This window comes from Oncorhynchus tshawytscha, linkage group LG03, assembly GCF_018296145.1.
Source record: "Oncorhynchus tshawytscha isolate Ot180627B linkage group LG03, Otsh_v2.0, whole genome shotgun sequence".
Classification (NCBI taxonomy): domain Eukaryota; kingdom Metazoa; phylum Chordata; class Actinopteri; order Salmoniformes; family Salmonidae; genus Oncorhynchus; species Oncorhynchus tshawytscha.
Genome location: NC_056431.1, coordinates 49,643,666 through 49,668,751, shown reverse-complemented (window position 1 = coordinate 49,668,751; position 25,086 = coordinate 49,643,666). Strand labels below are relative to the sequence as shown.

The window sequence follows — 25,086 nt, the reverse complement described above, 5'->3', positions numbered from 1 at the left end:
CTGTGTTTATGCCATATTGCCTTGGATTTAGGAAGGCATAAGGAGGAGATGGGTTCTCTCTCCAAGAGAAACGGACACACCACATCGGTCCCTGCTTAGTCATTTATCTGACTCATTGGGGCCTCTTATATTGCTTTGGGTTGTGTTCTCCACCGGCTTTCCCTCTGACTGAATCATAGTAGAAACTAATAGGCCTCAAAGTTTGTCCCCAGAGTTTGAGGTAATTAAGATGTTGGCTGGAGAGGCTATTGGGTTAATGTAGTGTTTGCGATCTGTAAGGTTTTTACATTGGTGTCCCTTATGTACACAGTGGTGAATGTTAAACCAATTACTCCCAAATTGATTTTACACCTGGACTAAAAAGCATGCTCATTGAAGAATCTCCATTACAAGTGCTCGGCCTAATGTCCAGGAATAGGCTTGAGCCGCCGGCCCGATATGTTTTTATTTGAGACGCATTACCCTTTGGTTTCTCTCTGTAGTCATAGACTGTCACTAGTGCTCTATCAGGTACTTCAACAACAACATCCCATAGAAAGCCTCCGCAGACGAAATCAGAGACTTGTATTATGTTCATTCTAAGTCTCTCAGGTCCTGATCTGCTGCTCTGATAGCTGGCGTTGGTGTCCGGCTATGGAGACGGTGTTTTCCTCTCCTCTGTCTCTTTTCTTTCCTTCTCTCTATCCACGTCTGATCTCTTGCCCCTCTCTTGTCTCTGTGAAGTAAAGAGGAAGGCACCACGCTCCATCGAAAAAGAGCAAGAGCGTGCAAGTCTTTATCCATCTGAGGTCCTTCCCCCTCTCCCTCCATTGCCTTCTCCCACTTCTCTTGTTCCTTTCTTCCTCTGTGGCGCTCCCGGCCCTACCAGATCATCCTGGGGATAAGGGATACCTGCTGTTGCCCCTTTCACCTGTTTGGGTTCCAATCGTCACCCGTGGCGTGGGACCTGAGTATTTGGGGGAATGCAGACAGGAACAATAGAAGAGGGTTTTCAGAGGATAGCAGCACTTCTAAACATCCTCAATAGAATCCTAGGATCTCTCTCTTTAGTGTTCATTAGACAGCAGAGCATTGAAGTCCCTTCTTGTTGTGACTGCAGGTAGGACTGGGGAAACCTATTGATCTCTGCCTCAGTCTCAACTGGGTTTGAGGGATTTACTGAACAGGTGATGTGGCTGCAGTTTAATGGTTCTCGTAGTTATAGATGTTTGTTTGCTTGGTTGAACGTGGTTAGTGTGGCAATTAAGAGGTGCCATAAACTGCTACATATTAACACTGTGCTTAAGAGCCCAGACTGACTGGGTCTCTCCTCTCTAATCATTAGCCGTAGCAAATGGGATTTTCAATCTCCTGACAACAGCTTCTCTCTGTGACCTGAATATGAGCTGTCTTTAGTGTCTTACCCAACAGGTCATTTCTAGTAAAGGAGGGACTTTATTGCTCAACTTGGAGCTCCAGATACACAGAGCATTTTGTGCTTTAGTTCAGCTGTACACACACACACACACACACACACACACACACACACACACGCAGACACACACACACACACACACACACACACACACACACACACACATACTCCCTTATCCAGTATCTCCTCTCTATCTCTGTGCAGGGTGTCAGAAGCCAGTAGGGTTGTCGCGGGGCAAGGCCAAGGTGTGTTGCTACAGTGGCTGGTACTACTGCCAGAGCTGTCATCAAGACAACCTGTTCCTCATCCCTGCCCGCCTGCTGCACAACTGGGACACAAACAGACACAAGGTGAGAATCAATGGTGATAAATGCACACATTTCAGAAGTATGTCCAACTTATTGAGATACACTCTAAAATACACTTGGGAACGTTCCCTAGTTACACACATTCGTATCTTAAATTGGGTGGACACGTGGACGTGGGGTTGGGTGCCCCCATACAGTATAGAGAATGCTGCCAGGTTACATTTTCCCTCCAAACTACCCCATGTGGTCCCACAACTCATACATACATACATACATACATACACATACACATACACACACACGCACGCACGTACGTACGTACGTACATACGTACGCACATGTATGTATACACAGTCACAACCCCGCATCCCTATGCGTTCTCCACCACTCAGCCCTCCCATCCCTCCCCCTGTGTCCTGTCCAGGTGTCCAAGCAGGCCAAGGAGTTCCTGGAGTTTGTGTATGAGGAACCCCTGCTGGACGTGCAGCAGCTGAACCCGTGTCTGTATGAACACTGTGAGGGCCTGGCTGCAGTACTGCGCCTGAGACAGCAGCTCCAGTCCCTCAGAGCATACCTGTTCAGCTGCCGCGCTGCCGTGGCCGAGGATCTCCGTAGAAGGTGAGAGGGGGGCAATTTCCAAACTGTAGTAGACCCAGTTCCTCCTCAGAGCATACCTGTTCAGCTGCTGCTCTGCTGTGGCCGAGGGTCTCCGTAGAAGGTGAGAGGGGGGCAATTTCCAAACTGTAGTAGACCCAGTTCCTCCTCAGAGCCTCCTCAGATACCTGTTCAGCTGCTGCTCTGCTGTGGCCGAGGGGGGCTTTGAAGGCGAGGGGCATGGGATGAGGGGAGTACTTAAAGAATGATTAATCAAGGCCTTGATTATTGAGTCAGGTGTATGGGCACTGAACTGAAACTCCAAGACCATCTTTAGTGACTACAGATATAAAGAGTTGTGAATGGGCAAGATGTTGGGGGGCCACGACAGTGAAGGGTGATGTGAAGGAGGAAGAGAGAGAATGGTGTGTAATGAGACTGCAAGCATCAAAGTAGGATTTCATAAAACACAGGAATATAGTGAAGAAGCTTGGAATGGTAATTGTATGTCTGATGTCCTTTGAAAGACCCTTTGTTGACTTGATTCCTAGCCCACGTTGAGTATGACTGTCTGTAGGCCTTAAGGCCCCTACATGCTCTCTCCGTATGATGGGAATGAGGGGATTGTGTTTATGTGAGGGGGTCCAGACTAAAAGGCCTGTCTCTGGGGTGATGGATGCTCACTGCCCTGGATGGGGTCACTCCCATGGACTACAGACACTCTTCGTACCCCCTCCCCACACTATACTCTTGTACTCGCACTTTGTGAAGTACACTCAACACATCTCTAAAGAACTGGTTAGTAAGCTTCTCATTTTGTCCAGGTTAGTAATATTGTTTTTAAAGACAGTCCTGGTCCATATACTTGTGTCTAAAACATGTCCTTCTTTATGTGCTTTTGAGAGTCTGACTGGCAGGTTTATGTCCCGTGTCTACAGTGAGTGTGTAGGTTGGTGTAGACTGCAGACATCCCAGGTTCACCTGTCCTTTTGATGTCTGTCTCTGCTGTGCTGAGGTCTGTTTGAAGTAACCTACTGACAGAAACCAACAGAGAGGGTGGGGCTCTGAGACCCTCCTACTCCTCCACACCCACCCTGGGCCCTCAGAGCCATCCCATCTGGCTGTCGGAAAGAGGGTGTAACTTCATCTAGCTGGGATGTTTACGGCAGTGGTGGCGACCCCGGAACGATGCTCGCTCACCGGGGCCCATGTTTACCGCTACACCATTAGCCCACAGCGGCTAATGCCCCACACTTCAAAACACTACAGGATTAATGAGGCCGGAGGCGCTAAAACCTTCCCCCGGCCATCCATCGGCCCTCCATAGGCCTGCCATGGCCCTGGACAAGGCTAAAGGGCTAGGGAGCTCGGAGGAAGCCTGCCCTGTGTTTATACTCAACCCCTGGGAGATGGGAGAGAGCTGTCATGGCCCACACTGTCTGCGCTGATCTAACGCACACCTCTGAACCCCACGGGTACCCCACATACACAGACACACAGAAACGCTGCACGTGTGGATAGTCTACACACATACATATGAACACAGGCATGCACCATACTGTTTACAGTGTACAACACTTTATCTCCTATTCACATAAGCCAAAGTCATAACCTCCATTAAACAGTGAACCTGTTGTATTCAATATATAATAGTTGTAGTCTTATCAAACCACACACTGACTGACTGGCTGTGATCTTACCCCAGCAGGGTGTGCTGGTCGGTTACTGCCAGAGCCAGCGCTGATACCCACAGGAAGAGTCAACACTGCAGAATCAACACTGTGTGTGTGTGTGAGTGAGTGTGTGTGTGTGTGTGTTTTCAAATAAAATGTTATTGGTCACATACACATGGTTAGCAGATGTTAATTTCGAAATGCTTGTGCTTCTACTTTGGACAGTGCAGTAATATCTAACAAGTAATCTAACGTTTCCCCAACAACTACCTAATACACACAAATCTAAAGGGGTGAATGAGAATATGTACATATAAGTATATGGATGAGTGATGGCCGAGCGGCATAGGCAAGGTGCAATAGATGCTGTGAAATACAGTATATACATGTGATATGAGTAATGTAAGATGTGTTAACATTATTAAAGTGGCATTGTTTAAAGTGACTATTGATCCATTTCTTAAAGTGGCCAGTGATTGGGTCTCAATGTAGGCAGCAGCCTCTCTGAGTTAGTGATTGCTCTATAGCAGTCTAATGGCCTTGAGATAGAAGCTGTTTTTCAGTCTCTCGGTCCCAGCTTTGATGCACCTGTACTGACCTCGCCTTCTGGTTGGTAGCAGTGTGAACAGGCAGTGGCTCAGGCAGTTGTTGTCCTTGATGATCTTTATGGCCTTTCTGACATCGGGTGCTGTAGGTATCATGGAGGGCAGGTACTTTACCCCTGGTGATGAGTGGTGCAGAGCGCACCACCCTCTGGAGAGCCTTGCCGTTGAGGGCGGTGAAGTTGCCATACCAGGCTGTGATACAGCCCGACAGGATGCTCTCAATTGTGCATCTGTAAAGGCTTGTCAGGGTTTTGGGTGATAAGCCAAATTTCTTAAGCCTCCTGAGGTTGAAGAGGCGCAGGTGGGCCTTCTTTACCACACTGTCTGTGTTGGTGGACCACACTCGAGAGGGAAGGAGAGTTAATGTCCAGCCCTTGTGGACTGGCAGGCAGGCCCCTGAGAAAATGACAATCACACAAACCAGGGGATTTAACAGGGATTCACACGGCAGACTGGGTGGCTACTGGATGTCTCTTGTAGGCTTAAACACTCAGGTTACATATCACAGTTATGATGCCAATGTTTCCAGTGATTCTCCAGTGATTTGTTGTTTTGGGAAGGAGTTCTCCGGGGGTATGTTCTTTATAATGTAGAACAAAAGTGGGTGAAGATGAAGATCCATAGTGGGTTGTCATGCCATATGGCCAAAACATATTTTGCAGCAATCAGGGTGAGAGGCAGGTAGTCTGCCCTAAATATGTCTGTCAGTAGACATACACCCTATGCTTCTGCTTCCTTGAACATAACACTGATATCCTCCAATTAAAGCTGGTGTTGTCCGTCTGCTGAACCCTGTACTGTAGCAGTTAGATTAGTCAGTTATGGCATGGACTGTACATTCCCTAGCTGTGTGTCTGGTATGTATGTATGCTCTATGTTGTTCTGACTCTGGTTGCGTTCCATATGGTACCCTATTCTCTATGAAGTGCGCTACTGTTGTCCAGGGTCCATAGGGCTCTGATCAAAAGTAATGCACTATGTAGGGAATATGGTGACGTTTAGGACAAAGCCTCTTGACTGCTGGCTTCACTCTCTCAGTAGGGGCTAGTCTCTCTGGCAGTCCCCCCAACTCCCTGTCTATCTCTTACTGACTGGAAAGCTACACACACACCTCCCTGGCTATCGCTTAACTGTAAAGCTTCCCACAAACACATGAAAAGGGAATTCATCCTCAGCTAAACAAATAGCCCGCCCTCTGAGCCTGTGTGTGTGTCAGGTTAGTGCTGTAATGAAGCCTGTCTAATGAGGCCTGAGGCTGATGTGTGAATGGGGCTTTGCTCTCTCTGACTGGACCTTTGCCATGCCTCTCACAATGACCACATAAAGTCTGCCTGTCTGTGGGCATACACGCACACGCTCTGCCTCTATATCTGAGCTAACTCATACATGCTTGATCACACACTCTCTGTCTCTCTCTCTCTCGCTGTCTCTCTCTCTCTCTTGCTGTCTCTCTCTCTCTCTCTCTCTCTGTCTCTCTCTCTTTCTCTGTCTCTCTCTCACTCTCTCTCTCGCTGTCTCTCTCTCACTCTCTGTCTCCTCTCTCTCTCTCTCTCTCTCTGTGTAGAATACTGATGTACACACACATTCCACATCATTTATATAGATATTGCAACCCTCTTCAGATAAAGGCGTGGCATAGAACCTGCATAGACCTGTGTATGTGTGTGCCTCTCTCCACTCTCATGAGTCACATTAGAGTTGTGTGTGTGTCTCTTTTCACATTGTTACTAGTACAGAGTGAGTGCACCCAAATTGTCCATGTGATCCCATATCTCCCCCTCTCCATCTTCTACTCTCTCCCGCTCTCTCTGTCTGTCTCTCTCTCACTCTCTCTCTCTCACTTTGTGGATCCTCGAGCTGTAATGTGAGCTAGCGTGGGCGAGAGTGTGTGTGTGTGTGTGTTTGTCTGTGTGTGTATGTGAGTATGTATGCTAACTTTTGCGTGTATCTAGTTCAAGCAGATGAGCGTAGAGAGGACTGTAATAGCGAGACAGGCAGGATGAAGAGATTATTGAGGGTACCCCGCTTCACCTCGTAATAAAGGCAGAGGGATTTTAAACCCCTAAACCCCAGCCTCCACTGCCACCCCAACCCAGCTCCCACTCTATTGAATTGACCCCCATTTTCAGGGCAATTTGGCCACTCGTTGCCACAGTTACACAGGCGATCATGGCGTGTGTGTGTGAGACGTGACTCATGGTGTACATTCTGTTATCGTCCTAAATGAATCTCAACATGAAAGCAGAATCTCCTTTCTGTCATGTATGATACTGTCATGTTGATGTATGGATATACTTTCATGTTTAATATGCTGTATGTAATACTGTAATTAATAATAATAATAATTTCACCTTTATTTAACCAGGTAGGCCAGTTGAGAACAAGTTCTCATTTACAACCACGACCTTACCAAGATCAAGCAAAGCAGTGTGACAAAAGCAATAACACAGAGTTACACATGGGATTAACAAAAGTGCAGTCAATAACACAATAGAAGAATCTGTATACAGTGTGTGCAAATGAAGTAAGGAGGTAAGGCAATAAATAGGCCAATAGTGGTGAAGTAATTACAATTTAGCAATTTACACTGGAGTGATATATGTGCAGATAAGGATGTGCAAGTAGAAATACTAGTGTGCAAAAGAGCAGAAAAACAAATATGGGGATGAGGTAGGTAGTTGGTTGGATGGATGGGCTATTTATAGATGGGCTGTGTACAGGTGCAGTGATCTGTAAGCTGCTCTGATAGCTGACACTTAAAGCTAGTGAGGGAGATATAAGTCTCCAACTTCAGTGATTTTTGCAATTCGTTCCAGTCATTGGCAGCAGAGAACTGGAAGGAAAGGCGGCCAAAGGAGGTGTTGGCTTTGGGGATGACCAGTGAAATATACCTGCTGGGGCGTGTGCTATGGGTGGGTGCTGCCATGGTCACCAGTGAGCTGAGATAAAGCGGAGCCTTACCTAGCAAAGACTTATAGATGACCTTGAGCCAGTGGGTTTGGCGACGAATATGTAGTGAGGACCAGCCAATGAGAACATACAGGTCGCAGTGGTGGGTAGCATATGGGCCTTTGGTGACAAAACGGATGGCACTGTGAAAGACTGCATCCAATTTGCTTAGTAGAGTGTTGGAGGCTATTTTGTAAATTACATCGCGGAAATCAAGGATCGGTAGGATGGTCAGTTTTACGAGGTTATGTTTGGCAGCATGAGTGAAGGAGGCTTCATTGCGAAATAGGAAGCCAATTCTAGATTTAACTCTGGATTGGAGATGCTTAATGTGAGTCTGGAAGGAGAGTTTACAGTCTAACCAGACACCTAGGTATTTATAGTTGTCCACATATTCTTAGTCAGAACTATCCAGAGTAGTGAAGCTAGTCGGGCGGGCGGATGCGGGCAACGATCGGTTGAAAGCATGCATTTAATTTTACTTGATTTAAGAGCAGTTGGAGGCCACAGAAGGAGTGTTGTATGGCGTTGAAGCTCGTTTGGAGGTTTGTTACACAGTGTCCAAAGAAGGGCCAGATGTATACAGAATGGTATCATCTGTGGTGGATCAAAGAATCACCCGCAGCAAGAGCGACATCATTGATATATACAGAGAAAAGAGTCGGCCCGAGAATTGAACCCTGTGGCATCCCCATAGAGACTGCCAGAGGTCCGGACAACAGGCCCTCCGATTTGTCACACTGAACTCTATCTGAGAAGTAGTTAGTGAACCAGACGAGGCAGTCATTAGAGAAACCAAGGCTGTTGAGTCTGCCGATAAGAATATGGTGATTGACAGAGTCGAAAGCCTTTGCCAGGTCAATGAAGACGGCTGCACAGTACTGTCTTTTATCGATGGCGGTTATGATATTGTTTAGGACCGTTTAATATATGAAATACCATTAAACGGTGTTATACATTTACATACGTGTACTTTGAAGTTACCGGTCAGTTTAGTTCAAGCGTGCGAGACAAAATTACACAAAGTGTCTGTCAAATGGTATGTATTATTATATATTATGAAAGGATATAAGTCATGGTTCCAAGAAAATATTCCAATAATTGAATATATACGGTAAAGAAGTCAATCTAACTCGACCAAAACAATGGAAATGCCATGGAAATGCATGGGGAAAAGATCTGTGCGGGGAAAGATTCAGAATATCCTCATTGCCCCCCAGTAAAATTAGCCTACATTTAGGCTATTATTCCTGTGTATTTCACACTATGTTGAGGTAGAAATCTGAGTATAATGCTTGTATGGATGTTAACCCCAACACATGTTCATGTCACCTTAACCAATCAACTGCATTATGTCCTTAACTACCACCACCAATTTTTGATGCTAGCTATGCTACCAGCTTATACGAACGGGAGTTAGCATTTAGCCGTCACTTCTTCTAAACCTTAAAAAGGACCATTTCTAAATGTTATGCAGGGAAAACAGCAAAATAGATACACATCGGACTTTAGTAACCACATTGTGGGTCTGTTGCTTATACCAATCATTACGGATTTGACAAATATCTACTTTGTTAGATCAGATTTGTTAAATGTGCACCCATCCAATGTCCTCCTTCTATTCTCCAGTCTGCTTTCCATTGACCTCTTTAATGCATTTTGCATTGATGTAATGCTCTCTCTCTCCCCATAGGATCTTCCCCAGAGAATACCTACTGCAACACATCCACCTGTACTCACTGGCTGACCTGCAGCAGGTAAGACACACAGGCTGCTTTTAGGCCATGTCTACACTTGATAGTTGATGCAGCTTTTGTCTTCTGATCATGGAGTTCTGATCATGGAATTACGAACATGTCATGCATACTTCTACACTAGGGATCATCAACTAGATTTTTTTTCTTGAGGGGATGGTCAGTGAGACGGAATATAATTACAAATCATTTGTAGACTACAAATTGACTGCAAGAAGCACAAACGGATATAATATTTGACTCAAACATAATCATTTCAAACCTTGCTTACGTTTGTTTACAATCACGTGTCTCTCTATTATGCATGGGAATACTTGGGAGCAGAATTCCAAAATTAAAATCACTTGGAGCTGATTTCCTGGTGTTTTTACAGCCTCATGTTTTTTTAAATTAAATTACATTTTCTTAAACTTTGGGGGCCAAATAAAACCACTCGTGGGACAAATTTGACATGAGGGCCACCAGTAGGGGAACCCTGGTCTACACCTACATTTTAAATATGTCTACCATGTCCACATGGTGTCCGGATTCCCTTATCCCACACTATATTCAAATGCCTGTATGCATTCTGAAAACGATGGAAAAGGCTAAATCTGATAATAACACAACAGTAGCCAACTACTGTAACTAACTAGCTAACCTCTCTAACTAGCCAGCAATCTAGCTAGCAAAGCTAAAGGGATTGAAAATAAGTTAGCATTTATGAAGCCAGCAAACACATTCCTCATACACTAGGAATGCATTTCCTCCAACGTTTAAAAGGATACTTTGGGATTTTAGCCATGAGGTCCTTTATCTACTTCCCCCAGTCAGGTGAATTTTTATGTCTCTGTGTCCACTATGAAGGAAGTTAGAGGTATTTATGCGAGCCGATGCTAACTAGTGTATGCTAGCAGATACCCACAGACTTCCAGTCATTGTGCTAACGCTAGTTAGTATTGGTTCACAAAACTACTTCTAACATCCCTCTTAACTCTGGGGAAGTAGATATTTGGTATTTTATTAGGATCCCCATTTGCTGTTGCAAAAGCAGCACATACTCTTCCTGGAGTCCACAAAAAACATGAATCATAATACAGAATGACATAATGGAGAACATCAATAGACAAGAACAGCTCAAAGACAGGACTGCGTAACAAAAAAATTAAAGGCACACGTAGCCTACATATCAATGCATACATACAAACTATCTAGGTCAAATAGGGCCTCATTGACAAAATATAGATAAAGGGCCTCATTGACAAAATCCCGAAGTATCCCTTTATTAACCCCCTAAATTCAATCGAATTAGCATAATTAAACAAAAATTAAATTATCACAGTGAATTATTGTAACGTTTGTTTATGTGTAAAAAAAATGTCATTCAAATGTCATTCGTTCAGTCAGTTTAAGCTAGAGATATCTGTTTTTTGCATTGGATGCATCTATATGTTGTTCCATGTAGGGAATCTGTTATTGAGTGCGTTTGTATGGGCTGATGGCAGTTTTTTTCATCAAATAATGTTTTCTCATTTTTTTTGTTATGCTTCAAGGTGTCTTAAAATTCTAAATCAAATAGCAAAATTATCCTTGGTATGACCTTCTTAAAACAATTCCATATACACTATATATACAAAACTATGTGGACACCCCTTCAAATGTGTTGATTTGGTGTATAAAATCGAGCACAGAGCCATGCAATCTCCATAGGTAAACAATGGCAGTAGAATCACCTTACCGAAGAACTCAGTGAGTTTCAACCTTTCCAACAAGTCAGTTCAGAACATTTCTGCCCTGCTAGAGCTGCCCCGGTCAACTGTAAGTGCTGTTATTGTGAAGTGGAAACGTCTAGGAACAACAACGGCTCAGCCACGAAGTGGTAGGCCTCACAAGCCCACAGAAAGGGACCGCCGAGTGCTGAAGCATGTAGCGCTTAAAAATCATCTGCAGCACAAGAACTGTTCGTCGGGAGCTTCAATAGACTGGGTTTCCATGGCTGAGCATCCTCACACAAGCATAAGATCACCATGCGCAATGCCAAGTGTCAGCTGGAGATCTCGCCACCATTGGACTCTGGAACAGTGGAAACGTGTTCTCTGGAGTGATCAATCACGCTTCACCATCTGGCAGTCCGACGGACTAATCTGGGTTTGGCAGATGCCAGGAGTACGCTACCTGCCCCATTGAGTAGTGCCAACTGTAAAGTTCGGTGGAGGAGGAATAATTGTCTTGGGCTGTTTTCATGGTTTGGGCTAGGCCCCTTAGCCCTTCCTCCTTAGTGGAGGGAAATCTTAATGCTACAGCATGAAATTACAATCTTGACAATTCTGTGCTTCCAACTTTGTGGCAACAGTTTGGACATGACAATGTCCCCGTGCATAAAGCGAGGTCCATACAGAAATGGTTTGTCGAAATCGGTGTGGAATATTTGTCTAAATATTTTGATATTGTTTTGTATTTTTTACCTCTTTCTCCCCAATTTTGTGATATCTAATTGGTAGTTACGGTCTTGTTCCATCACTGCAACTCCGAAACACAACCCTGCCAAGCCGCTCTGATTCTTGACACACTGTTCGCTTAACCCGGAAGCCAGCCACACCAATGTGTCTGAGGAAACACCGTACAACTGGCAACCGAAGTCAGCATGCATGCGCCGGCCTGCCACAAGGAGTCGCTAGAGCGTTGTGTGGAAGAACTTGACTGGACTGCACAGAGCCCTGACCTCAACCCCATCAAACATCTTTGGGATGAATTGGAAGCCAGGCCTAGTCGCCCACCATCAGTGCCCAACCTCACTAATGCTCTTGTGGCTGAATGGAATCAAGTCCCCGCAGCAATGTTCCAACATCTAGTGAATATCCTTCCCAGAGGAGTAGAGGCTGTGATAGCCGCAAAGGGGGGACCAACTCCATATTAATGCCCATGATTTTGGAATGACATGTTCGACGAGCAGGTCTCCATATACTTTTGATCATGTCGTGGTGTACCGCTCACTCCCTCTCTTTCTCTGACCCCCCTCTCTTAACAACCCAGGGAGAGTCCATAGCCCTCTTCTCCCCTTCCCTGCTCCCTCCATGTCCCCCTCTCCCCCTGGCCCGTTCACTAATTACACACATTCAGAATCAACAGGCAGAAAAACAAGAGTGTGACAGTCCACCATTCTTCCCTACATCCCCTGCCCTGACACTGTCTCTCTCTTCCCCCTCTTTTGCTATCCTTCTATCTCCTTTCTCCTCCGCTTTACCCCCTCTATCGCTCTGTACTTCTATCCCCTCTCACTCCTCTCTCTATCCCTCTCTCCCTCTGTCTCTCTTTCTCTCTCTGGGTGTCTGCGTGTGTCACTGTCACATTCTCCAGTGGACTGCACACAACACTCAGACAGGTTATGATGCCCATGTCAAACAAACTCTAATAGATGGCTTAAAGATTACCTCAAGTTGAGGACACCGCAACATGCTACTACAGACATGCTGCTATAGGCAACTTACTCGGGGCTTGACAACTGCTTTAAAAGTTGCAAACAGCTCAACAATTCAGTGATAAGCAATGATAAATTGATGGATGGCTGCATTTGTTTTCCCCATAATTGATAAACTATATCTGAACCTATTTGCCAAGTATACATTTCCCCATATATTTTCTCTCTCTCTCTCTCTCTCTCTCTCTCTCTCTCACAGCTTCTTAATTGGCTTTCCATATTAACGAGCTGTTTCTTTTATTTCTCCTGAATAATCAGAGCTCCTTCATCAAGCCTGGCTTTTATTGTTGCCCAGCGAGATCAGTGAAGACTGAACCGTCTCTCCCTGGCTAGTTATAGACTAGACCCAGTCCTTCATAGAAAGCAGCAGTGCACTTGGCTCTTTGCTATTGAACTCCCAACAAACGCGTCCTATTTGGAGCAGCCTCTGTCTTTAAACCATCAGACTGTTGGCCATATTTGTTTGCCCAGGGCCTGCCCAGAGGCTGGACTTGTTTGGCTACTGGCCCTTTTGTTGCTTCATTGAAATGTTTTTTTGCTTTTCCAGTTGTAAAGTAGTGGGATGGGGAGATAGGCTTGTTTTGGAGGACTGAGAAGTACCATATAGATGCTAATTGTATTGTGTGTCGTGTACCGGGGCAGCAGTCCTAGTCCTGCCAACGACCTACAAACAACTGGAGGGGACAAAGGGGCATTGAGCAGCCCCGGCCCGGCCCGGATTGCACGGTGGCCATGGTGACACGCACATACGTGCAATAGGGCAGATTCCCACACTGACATCCTGGCATACAACTTAAGCACACCACAGACTATCTAGTAGCCACACTGACATCCTGGCATACAACTTAAGCACACCACAGCCTATCTAGTAGCCACACTGACATCCTGGCATACAACTTAAGCACACCACAGACTATCTAGTAGCCACACTGACATCCTGGCATACAACTTAAGCACACCACAGACTATCTAGTAGCCACACTGACACCCTGGCATACAACTTAAGCACACCACAGACTATCTAGTAGCCACACTGACATCCTGGCATACAACTTAAGCACACCACAGACTATCTAGTAGCCACACTGACACCCTGGCATACAACTTAAGCACACCACAGACTATCTAGTAGCCACACTGACACCCTGGCATACAACTTAAGCACACCACAGACGATCTAGTAGCCACACTGACACCCTGGCATACAACTTAAGCACACCACAGGCTATCTAGTAGCCACACTGACATCCTGGCATACAACTTAAGCACACCACAGGCTATCTAGTAGCCACACTGACATCCTGGCATACAACTTAAGCACACCACAGGCTATCTAGTAGCCACACTGACACCCTGGCATACAACTTAAGCACACCACAGACTATCTAGTAGCCACACTGACACCCTGGCATACAACTTAAGCACACCACAGGCTATCTAGTAGCCACACTGACACCCTGGCATACAACTTAAGCACACCACAGGCTATCTAGTAGCCACACTGACACCCTGGCATACAACTTAAGCACACCACAGACTATCTAGTAGCCACACTGACACCCTGGCATACAACTTAAGCACACCACAGACTATCTAGTAGCCACACTGACACCCTGGCATACAACTTAAGCACACCACAGGCTATCTAGTAGCCACACTGACACCCTGGCATACAACTTAAGCACACCACAGACTATCTAGTAGCCACACTGACACCCTGGCATACAACTTAAGCACACCACAGGCTATCTAGTAGCCACACTGACATCCTGGCATACAACTTAAGCACACCACAGGCTATCTAGTAGCCACACTGACATCCTGGCATACAACTTAAGCACACCACAGACTATCTAGTAGCCACACTGACACCATGGCATACAACTTAAGCACACCACAGGCTATCTAGTAGCCACACTGACACCCTGGCATACAACTTAAGCACACCACAGACTATCTAGTAGCCACACTGACACCCTGGCATACAACTTAAGCACACCACAGGCTATCTAGTAGCCACACTGACACCCTGGCATACAACTTAAGCACACCACAGGCTATCTAGTAGCCACACTGACATCCTGGCATACAACTTAAGCACACCACAGACTATCTAGTAGCCACACTGACATCCTGGCATACAACTTAAGCACACCACAGGCTATCTAGTAGCCACACTGACATCCTGGCATACAACTTAAGCACACCACAGGCTATCTAGTAGCCACACTGACATCCTGGCATACAACTTAAGCACACCACAGACTATCTAGTAGCCACACTGACACCCTGGCATACAACTTAAGCACACCACAGGCTATCTAGTAGCCACACTGACATCCTGGCATACAACTTAAGCACACCACAGACTATCTAGTAGCCACACTGACATCCTGGCATACAACTTAAGCACACCACAGACTATCTAGTAGCCACACTGACATCCTGGCATACAACTTAAGCACACCATAGACTATCTAGTAGCCACACTGACACCCTGGCATACAACTTAAGCACACCACAGGCTATCTAGTAGCCACACTGACATCCTGGCATACAACTTAAGCACACCACAGGCTATCTAGTAGCCACACTGACACCCTGGCATACAACTTAAGCACACCACAGGCTATCTAGTAGCCACACTGACACCCTGGCATACAACTTAAGCACACCACAGGCTATCTAGTAGCCACACTGACACCCTGGCATACAACTTAAGCACACCATAGACTATCTAGTAGCCACACTGACACCCTGGCATACAATTAAGCACACCACAGGCTATCTAGTAGCCACACTGACACCCTGGCATACAACTTAAGCACACCACAGGCTATCTAGTAGCCACACTGACACCCTGGCAACAACTTAAGCACACCACAGACTATCTAGTAGCCACACTGACACCCTGGCATACAACTTAAGCACACCACAGGCTATCTAGTAGCCACACTGACGAAGACACAAGGACTTCCTAGTTGAGCCCAGATACAGGCATAGACACAGGCATTAGGCATGTATGCCCTTACACTTTCACGCTCATCGGAATAGGGGCATGTTGGTCATCTTGAGAGCTGTTGGGTAAATGGTAATTTTTCAGCGTTTTCTGAACTATAAGATATTGATTTTAAACTCAAAAGTTGCATATATTTCTGAATGTAATTTTTTTTTAAAGCTTAAACACTGCTGCCTCTCAGTCCCACACAGACATACATGGACATTCTCTCTATCTCTCACTCGCTCTCATCCATAATCACACTCCCCACTACACGTCTTACACACACACACACACACACACACACTGGGGCTGGTAGTAATCCTGTTTGGTGAGAGGGGTGTTATCCAAACAGAGCTCACCCTGTCTTTATGTGTGTAATCCGGGTGGCTTTCTGAGCATCACTAATGGAGGCCCGGCCTTCATCAGGGGAACACTAGAGAGGGATAACGTAGCGGGTGTTAAACAGAGGTTTTAGGGGATTAAGCCGTTTGGACCACAAAGCCCCCCGCACGGGACAGGGCCAGATGGGTGTGACTTTATGAGGGGTGGGGGGTGAGGAGGATTTGATTGAGGGGTGTTGGTGGAAGGAGGGGGGGGGAATGCTGTGGCTGGTGTTCCAGGAACATTCACAATGACACTGCAGCGAAGGAAGGCAGCTGCAGGCAGGACAAACGAATGGTAGCCCCTCTCTTCCCCGCTCTGTCTGCACCCCTCCCTCAGACCGGCTGTAGGTGTGGTTTCACTTCTCTGAGGAGAATGTTTCCACCTGGTTGGCAAAGAAAGGGAAACCTGGGGCTACTGCCATTTTCTGCTTTTTTCCCGCTAAAGCATCTCCCATTCACACTTCTCCTGCCCTTTCTCTCCCTTCAATTCCAACTCTCTCTATCTCTCTCACTTCCTCACACTCTCCCTCTGCAACTTTTGCCTTTGCTCTGTCCCTTTCCCTCCTCTCTCCCTCCCTCTGTTTCCCTTCATCTCCCTCTCTCCTTGTCCACTGAGCATCAGTCCCAGTCAGAACCCAGTGTGGTGTGTTGCCAGTTGTGTCTTAATTACCCCTGGTGTCAGCATTGATCAGGGGTGGCATATATCATCTGGGTTGGGCTTGGCTAGGGGATGGGGAACACTGCCTGGCTGGCTGGCAGGCTGCTCTGCCTGACTGGCTCTCTGGATTGCTGGCTGACTCACTGACTGGCTGCTCTGCCTCACTGCTCCACACTACACACAGCCTTTGATTGCTGGGCTACAGCCTGGCTCATGTCACCATGCTAGACAGCATTATTCACAGTGTTGTAGCTCTCCCAGACTGGGGTTGCCACAGCCTCCGGGCTGGAGGGATGGAAAGATGGAGGGATGGAAAGATGGAGGTGTGGTGCGTTTTCAGCCACTGCTTGAGGAGTTATTAGGACTGTTCCTGGTTGTCGCCCATTCTCTAGGTAGTTAGTCATGAGCTGTTGTAGACCAGTTAGTATTACATGATGTAATCTCTCATTCTCTGTCCAAACCATACAGACATAACGTCCCCCTCCCCTGCAGAGCACCTTTTCAGTTATCCATCCATTGTGTGTATGTATGCATGTGCGTGCGTGCGTGTGTAGGAGTGGGGGTCGGGGTGGTCTCCTCTCCTTTCTTCGTTCTCCTTTCACCTTCAGCCCCCCTCCTCACCCCCATCCTCCTTCTTCAGCCTCTCCTTCCCTCTGTCCCCCTCTCCCTCTCTCTCGTCTTTTCTCCTTCTCTTCTCTCCTCCAGGCTGAAGAATGCCTGGCAGGCCTTAATTGGTGCAGCCCCAGCGCTGCCAGGTGTAGCCACTTGTCTCTGCCCCCTCAGCCTCCCTCAGTGTTCTCTGGAGGTCCACTCAGGCCCGTTCCCTTCCCCAGCCCCATTCAACAGAGCCACAATGCTCTCTACCAGGCCCTCACCAATCAAAGGCCCTGCCGGTTTTTAACTACTCGCCCACCGGCATTCACATATCATTTTTTGCTAAAACGGCCCCCAAAAAAAGGAATTCCCCCCGCCCCCCAGGCCTCTCCAGCCAGCCTTTCTCCCAGGGCCTTCATTAGTTTTGATGTAAATTCCCGATGTGAATTCCTGACGTGAACTCTTGTCCATCTCCTCTATGTGCTGCGCTGCAGTGGCTCCCAATGGGACCTGTATTAAAAGTGTTTATCCTCACAGGGAAAATTCTGCTGTCTTCTCTCTGTATAGTAGAATATATTACAGCAGTACATTCTTATAGATGGGAAATAGAATGGTTGAATTAGAATGAAAATGTTGAAAATGTTGAATTTGAATTCTATCGTGGAGAATGAGGAAGAGAATGTTTTGGAAAGTACATTTTATTTCACTTCTTGGGAAGCTGGCCATTATTCCCTTTTTTCCTTCTCTCTCTCTCTCTCTCTCTCTCTCTCTCTCTCTCGTCTATCTTCATCTCCTTCCTTCCCTACCACTCTCTCTCTCTCTCTTGTCTATCTCCATCTCCTTCCTTGCCTACCTCTCTCTCTCTCTCTACAGGTGATTGATGGGAAGCTGGCCCCCTTTCTCTCCAAGGTGATTAAGTTTGCCAGTTCCCACGTCTTCAGCTGCAGCCAGTGCAGAGAGAAGGGCTTCATCTGTGAGATGTGTCAGAACGGACAGGTCATCTATCCCTTCCAGGAGAGCGCCACTAAGAGGTGAGGCCCCTTCATGCGCAGATATAGGATCAGCTCAATACTTCAACAATCTTAACCTTTTTAACTATTCAGGGTAGCAGAGAAAACGGATGTTAGATCAGCGACTTGCGTGATGGCACGGGTGACACGGGTGACAGGGAGAACATGGTGTCCTGCTGGAGAGGAACAGGTCATCCCCATAGTGCCTTGCTCCGTCCCTGTTCCTGTCCTTGTCTCCCTCTGCCTGAGCCTTATGACATGTCACTGTTAAGGAATGGCCCTCTCTCACCTCAGGGAGGTTTCATTCACTTTGAAGAGAACAAGACAGGAAGGGGGAGAAGAGGAGGAAAGAAGATCCTCTCTTTTACAGGAAGAGGATGGTGGAGGAGAAGAGAGGACACAGAAGAGGACAGAGGAGAGATCGCCAGACGTGGCTGTGCTGCTCTTGGCCAGAAGCCCGAGAGCGAGACAGGCAGATAAAACATTCATTAATGTCTAGTCTGTCCACACACTCTTAAATTATTGATCTCTGCTGCCTCAGCTCACACATCTCTCCTGGGTTAACGGAGAGCCTCTGAAGGCAGGGCCATGAGTAGCAGAGGTGTGTGTGTGTGTGTGCGTGTGCGCGTGTCAGTTACAATCTTTGCCGAAGTGAATATATGATATATATTCATCTGTGCTCAACTAGCTTTAAAGGTATCGACTCCCCACATAAATGTTATGCTGTTTCTTCAGCTTACAGAAGATGCTGTAGACTAGAGCTAATGATTTAATTGCTTGGTACACACACACACCCTTCACTATCAGGCTGGATGGCACACCTGAACCTTTGACCAGGGTTTATTGCCCTTGGCAAGGAAGGATCACGTTAACTGATAGTGATAGTAAACCAGTTATACTGTAGTAAGAGTAACAGCTTAGTCAGACTTTGGCCCCCGAGAGTAGGACCTGCTCCTTTCCTGGTTGCATCAGCTTTACCACCTCATCCATGACATAGCCTGGGACACTCAGTTCGTTAGACTGCCATATAGACTCTGTTAATCATCAACAGGTGAACAATTGGATTCTTTGGGACCGGTGCCCCATTTTGATTCGAGTGGCTATGAGTATGTTGTGTCGGATGCATTCCATAATCATTTCTGAAACATGTTCTACATTGTTTGTTCCAATTTATGGTCTTCTTCTTCTTTTTTTACCTTCTAAATGTCACTACAAATGTATTTATTTTCAGGCAAAGTAAATGCTTTCACATTCTATGTTCCAGAAGTTTTAAGGTGAACTGTGTAGCCTAGTTAAGTGGATGCTGAACAAGGTTTCTCTCGTCTTATCTTCTATACATACAGTGGGGCAAAAATGTATTTAGTCAAGTTCTCCCACTTAACAAGATGAGAGAGGCCTGTAATTTTCATCATAGGTACACTTCAACTATGACAGACAAAATGATAATAAAACATCCAGAAAATCACATTGTAGGATTTTTAATGAATTTATTTGCAAATTATGGTGGAAAATAAGTATTTGGTCAATAACCAAAGTTTATCTCAATACTTTGTTATATACCCTTTGTTGGCAATGACAGAGATCAAACGTTTTCTGTAAGTCTTCACAAGTTTTTAACACACTGTTGCTGGTATTTTGGCCCATTCCTCCATGCAGATCTCCTCTAGAGCAGTGATGTTTTGGAGCTGTTGCTGGGCAACACGGACTTTCAACTCCCTCCAAAGATTTTCTATGGGGTTGAGATCTGGAGACTGGCTAGGCAATTCCAGGACCTTGAAATGCTTCTTACGAAGCCACTCCTTCGTTGCCCGGGCGGTGTGTTTGGGATCATTGTCATGCTGAAAGACCCAGCCACGTTTCATCTTCAATGCCCTTGCTGATGGAAGGAGGTTTTCACTCAAAATCTCACGATACATGGCCCCATTCATTCTTTCCTTTACACGGATCAGTCGTCCTGGTCCCTTTGCAGAAAAACAGCCCCAAAGCATGATGTTTCCACCCCCATGCTTCACAGTAGCTATGGTGTTCTTTGGATGCAACTCAGCATTCTTTGTCCTCCAAACACGACAAGTTGAGTTTTTACAAAAAAGTTACATTTTGGTTTTATCTGACCATATGACATTCTCCCAATCTTCTTCTGGATCATCCAAATGCTCTCTAGCAAACTTCAGACGGGCCTGGACATGTACTGGCTTAAGCAGGAGGACACGTCTCGCACTGCAGGATTTGAGTCCCTGGCGGCGTAGTGTGTTACTGATGGTAGGCTTTGTTACTTTGGTCCCAGATCTCTGCATGTCATTCACTAGGTCCCCCCCGTGTGGTTCTGGGATTTTTGCTCACCATTCTTATGATCATTTTGACCCCACGGGGTGAGATCTTGCGTGGAGCCCCAGATCGAGGGAGATTATCAGTGGTCTTGTATGTCTTCCATTTCCTAATAATTGCTCCCACAGTTGATTTCTTCAAACCAAGCTGCTTACCTATTGCAGATTCAGTCTTCCCAGCCTGGTGCAGGTCTACAATTTTGTTTCTGGTGTCCTTTGACAGCTCTTTAGTTTTGGCCATAGTGGGGTTTGGAGTGTGACTGTTTGAGGTTGTGGACAGGTGTCTTTTATACTGATAACAATTTCAAACAGGTGCCATTAATACAGGTAATGAGTGGAGGACAGAGGAGCCTCTTAAAGAAGAAGTTACAGGTCTGTGAGAGCCAGAAATCTTGCTTGTTTGTAGGTGACCAAATGCTTACTTTCCACCATAATTTGCAAATTAATTTTTTTAATTTCATTTTTTTTTCTCATTTTGTCTGTCATAGTTGAAGTGTACCTATGATGAAAATTACAGGCCTCTCTCATCTTTTTAAGTGGGAGAACTTGCACAATTGGTGGCTGACTAAATAATTTTTTGCCCCACTGTATGCTTAGCAGATCGCTAGATACTGCCACCTGTGTATAATGCTGTCCTGTCCAACAGATACCTGGGAGGGTGGTAACGTGATGAATCTTCCAGACGGGGCTGGACAGGGCTGGGTGAAACTAATGTTTATCCAGTCTTTTAGTACAGTGATGTGTTCATCTGGAAATGTATATCTGGAAATGTATATTTCGAGCTCATCCAGCTCATACATTTCCGACATCAGTGACCAACCTACAAGCTGAAACTAATATGCTTTTTCCCCACCCTTCAGATTTGTGTTGTATTGATGTTTGTGACTCTGTGCTTGGTCTGTATGTGTCCAGATGTGATGGTTGTGGAGCGGTGTTCCATACAGAGTGTCATCAGAAGGCCCAGCCGTGTCCACGCTGCGTACACAGAGAGCTCCACCATAAGAGAGCCTCGTCTTTCTGGAGCCCTGACGACGATACACCAGGCTGCGTCACACTGCCTTACCAGTACACCTGATCACAAATACCCAACACCCGGAGATCACACGCAGACACACACACACACACACACACACACACACACACACACACACAGATTGAAACAGCGGTGCCACTCCACAGAGCTACTCTCACCAAAGTCAATGGAAGCATGTGTGTTTGTGTGTGTGAGCCGGCCAGGATACACAGTGCGAGTGTTGATGACTAAGAAAGGGTTATGCTCTCTCACACACACCTGCTTTGTGAGCTACGCTGACGTCACTCTCACCTGGAAGAGATGGATCCCAACGCAACACCCACCGGAGAGGAACTGCTCTGCCTCTTAGCCTCTCTGCTATGTGCTATCTTCATAGTGCTGCACACACACACAAACACAGAAACACGCACACACACGCACACAAACACAGACAACACAAATAAAGGGAGAGGGACTATGCTGACTCAACAGCAGTAATGCGTCCTCTTGACTTTCTGGACACAGTCGCACACACACACACACACACACACATCTGGAAATGTATATTTCCGACATCAGTGACCAACCTACAAGCTGAAACTAATATGCTGTTGGTGTGATGTCACTATAGCCTATATCTATAGCCTATATTTGGACTCTGTTGGTGTGATGTCGCAACTCGCTATATATTTTGACTATATATCTGAACTCTACATGTCCCTACTTCACCACGCTGTCCCTCTGCCCTTCACTCTCTCTTTATCCCCCCCTTCACATGTTTTTGCACTATTTATGCATGTTCATTAGGATGTCAAGCCACAGACTGGGTTAGTAGCCACTGTATTTAAGGATGAGTTTGCTTATTTAACTCACCTATTAGCTCTTAGAGCCCCTCTAACCAACCAACCTTTATCCAGACATATTCAATAGGAGGGTCCAAGTGGGGGACGCTTATTATGATCAAGACACACTTGAAACCAGAATGAGATTGAGTCATAGTAATGTTCAAATCGCAGATCATCTTATCATGTATACTTTTTCCTTGAGCGTGATAGGGGCAACTACTCCCTACTGCTGTCCTATGGCGCTAGAGGCTGGTGGATGTATTGCCTGTCTCCATCATACTCCGTGGGAAAGGCTCCATCAGGTCAGCTCTACATCTCCAGGCCTCAGCCACAGAGGGCCCAAATTACAGTCCATGGAAAAGACCATGCAGGGCTTAGTTATGTAACGCAAGCCATCTCAAACCCACAGGAGCAGGGACTCATTCTACTGCTATGACTCTGGAGCCATATATATATAACCCACAGGAGCAGGGACTCATTCTACTGCTCTCACTCTAGAGCTATATATATATATAAGAGAGAGAGAGAGAGATTTGGTGAGGGGTGTCTATGACTCCCAGTGGTGTGACTGGTCTAAGCTCAAAGGACTGGCGGTGGAGGATGAGAGCCCCAGTGTGTGTACTGTATGTGTGAGAGCCCCCGTGTGTGTACTGTATGTGTGAGAGCCCCAGTGTGTGTACTGTATGTGTGAGAGCCCCAGTGTGTGTACTGTATGTGTGAGAACCCCAGTGTGTGTACTGTAGGTGTGTGTACTGTATGTGTGAGAGCCCCAGTGTGTGTACTGTATGTGTGAGAGCCCCAGTGTGTGTACTGTATGTGTGAGAGCCCCAGTGTGTGTACTGTATGTGTGAGAGCCCCAGTGTGTGTACTGTATGTGTGAGAGCCCCGTGTGTGTGCTGTATGTGTGAGAGCCCCAGTGTGTGTACTGTAGGTGTGAGAGCCCCAGTGTGTGTACTGTATGTGTGAGAGCCCCAGTGTGTGTACTGTAGGTGTGAGAGCCCCAGTGTGTGTACTGTATGTGTGAGAGCCCCGTGTGTGTACTGTAGGTGTGAGAGCCCCAGTGTGTGTACTGTATGTGTGAGAGCCCCAGTGTGTGTACTGTATGTGTGAGAGCCCCAGTGTGTGTACTGTAGGTGTGAGAGCCCCCGTGTGTGTACTGTAGGTGTGAGAGCCCCAGTGTGTGTACTGTAGGTGTGAGAGCCCCAGTGTGTGTACTGTAGGTGTGAGAGCCCCAGTGTGTGTACTGTAGGTGTGAGAGCCCCAGTGTGTGTACTGTAGGTGTGAGAGCCCCAGTGTGTGTACTGTAGGTGTGAGAGCCCCAGTGTGTGTACTGTAGGTGTGAGAGCCCCAGTGTGTGTACTGTAGGTGTGAGAGCCCCAGTGTGTGTACTGTAGGTGTGAGAGCCCCAGTGTGTGTACTGTATGTGTGAGAGCCCCCGTGTGTGTACTGTATGTGTGAGAGCCCCAGTGTGTGTACTGTATGTGTGAGAGCCCCGTGTGTGTACTGTATGTGTGAGAGCCCCAGTGTGTGTACTGTAGGTGTGAGAGCCCCAGTGTGTGTACTGTAGGTGTGAGAGCCCCAGTGTGTGTACTGTAGGTGTGCTTTTGGATCCCCTTTTTCCATTACTTGAACTCTACTTGGGCAATAACATGTTTTCTCTGCATTGTTGCCTTTTCCTCTCCTCTCTTTCTTCTCCTGCTTTCTGAGGTACTGTGCTTTAATCGTACAAAACCTTACAAGACAGAAGCTTTAGCTAGAGTCGTGTCTTCCTTATGCAGCTGGGCCTTTATATTCAGATTCTGCTTTCACTAGAATGTCTTTGTTTATCACTTTCCACATTTCTTCCCATTTTGTCTCATCTCTCCTGAAAGGGCCTTAGTACTCCTTAAGCTGCTCATCCAAGTTTCAGTTTGTTTATGTATTAATGTATTTGTATGTAAGTATGTATGGTTTACATTTGAAGTTACAAGTCATATCACCTTCTGGAAAAAGGCTTGATAGAAAGCTGGATAACAGCTAACTCTGCTTCAGGCTGTTTGTGTGGCCTGCTAACACTGAGCCAGTGTTACCAAGCAGCTCTAATGCCCTGGACAAGAGCAAGATAACAGCTAGCTAAGTGGTAGTGCTTTTTTAAATGCAGCTACATTATCATTTGGTTTTCAGTATTTTGACATTTTGCACTATCAATTATTTTGCTGTTGTAATGTTTGGGGTTGTATGCTATTATGTCCAGTAAATCAATCGCTTGTTTTTTTGTGTGAATTATAATGACCTGTTCTGACCAATTCATTCATGTTATTTATTGAGTGTCTTTTCGCCTGCCTTAAAATGAAAGCCAATCCTGTTACAGCCGATAATGTAGTTTGTGTGAGAAGTGTGGGCTTCCATCTTTAATCATCAAAATGCCTCAGATGCCCATGTAGTAAGAAGCCATGTTTCTGTTTTTCATTGTATACAAGAGATCCAAAACCGATGGTCACTGTTGCTTGAATAAAGGTGTCTACT

General features: G+C 46.2%; 1 protein-coding gene across 3 annotated transcripts in view; it reads left to right on the top strand.

The window, feature by feature from the left end:
• The window catches only part of LOC112238016 (pleckstrin homology domain containing, family M, member 3), a 49,147-nt gene extending 27,269 nt beyond the window's left edge, over positions 1 to 21,878 (top strand). The window contains exons 5-9 of one of the 3 annotated variants that reach the window (XM_024406614.2): positions 1,619 to 1,764; positions 2,147 to 2,340; positions 9,237 to 9,300; positions 18,264 to 18,421; positions 21,637 to 21,878. In XM_024406614.2, coding sequence (XP_024262382.1) covers positions 1,619 to 1,764; positions 2,147 to 2,340; positions 9,237 to 9,300; positions 18,264 to 18,421; positions 21,637 to 21,799 — 725 coding nt within the window. In that variant the 3' untranslated portion in view covers positions 21,800 to 21,878. Of the gene's footprint in view, positions 1 to 1,618; positions 1,765 to 2,146; positions 2,341 to 3,254; positions 4,183 to 9,236; positions 9,301 to 18,263; positions 18,422 to 21,636 lie in introns of those variants that run through there. The other 2 variants (XR_002951540.2, XM_024406622.2) reach the window with 2 other exon arrangements.
• Positions 21,879 to 25,086: the final 3,208 nt, after the last annotated feature.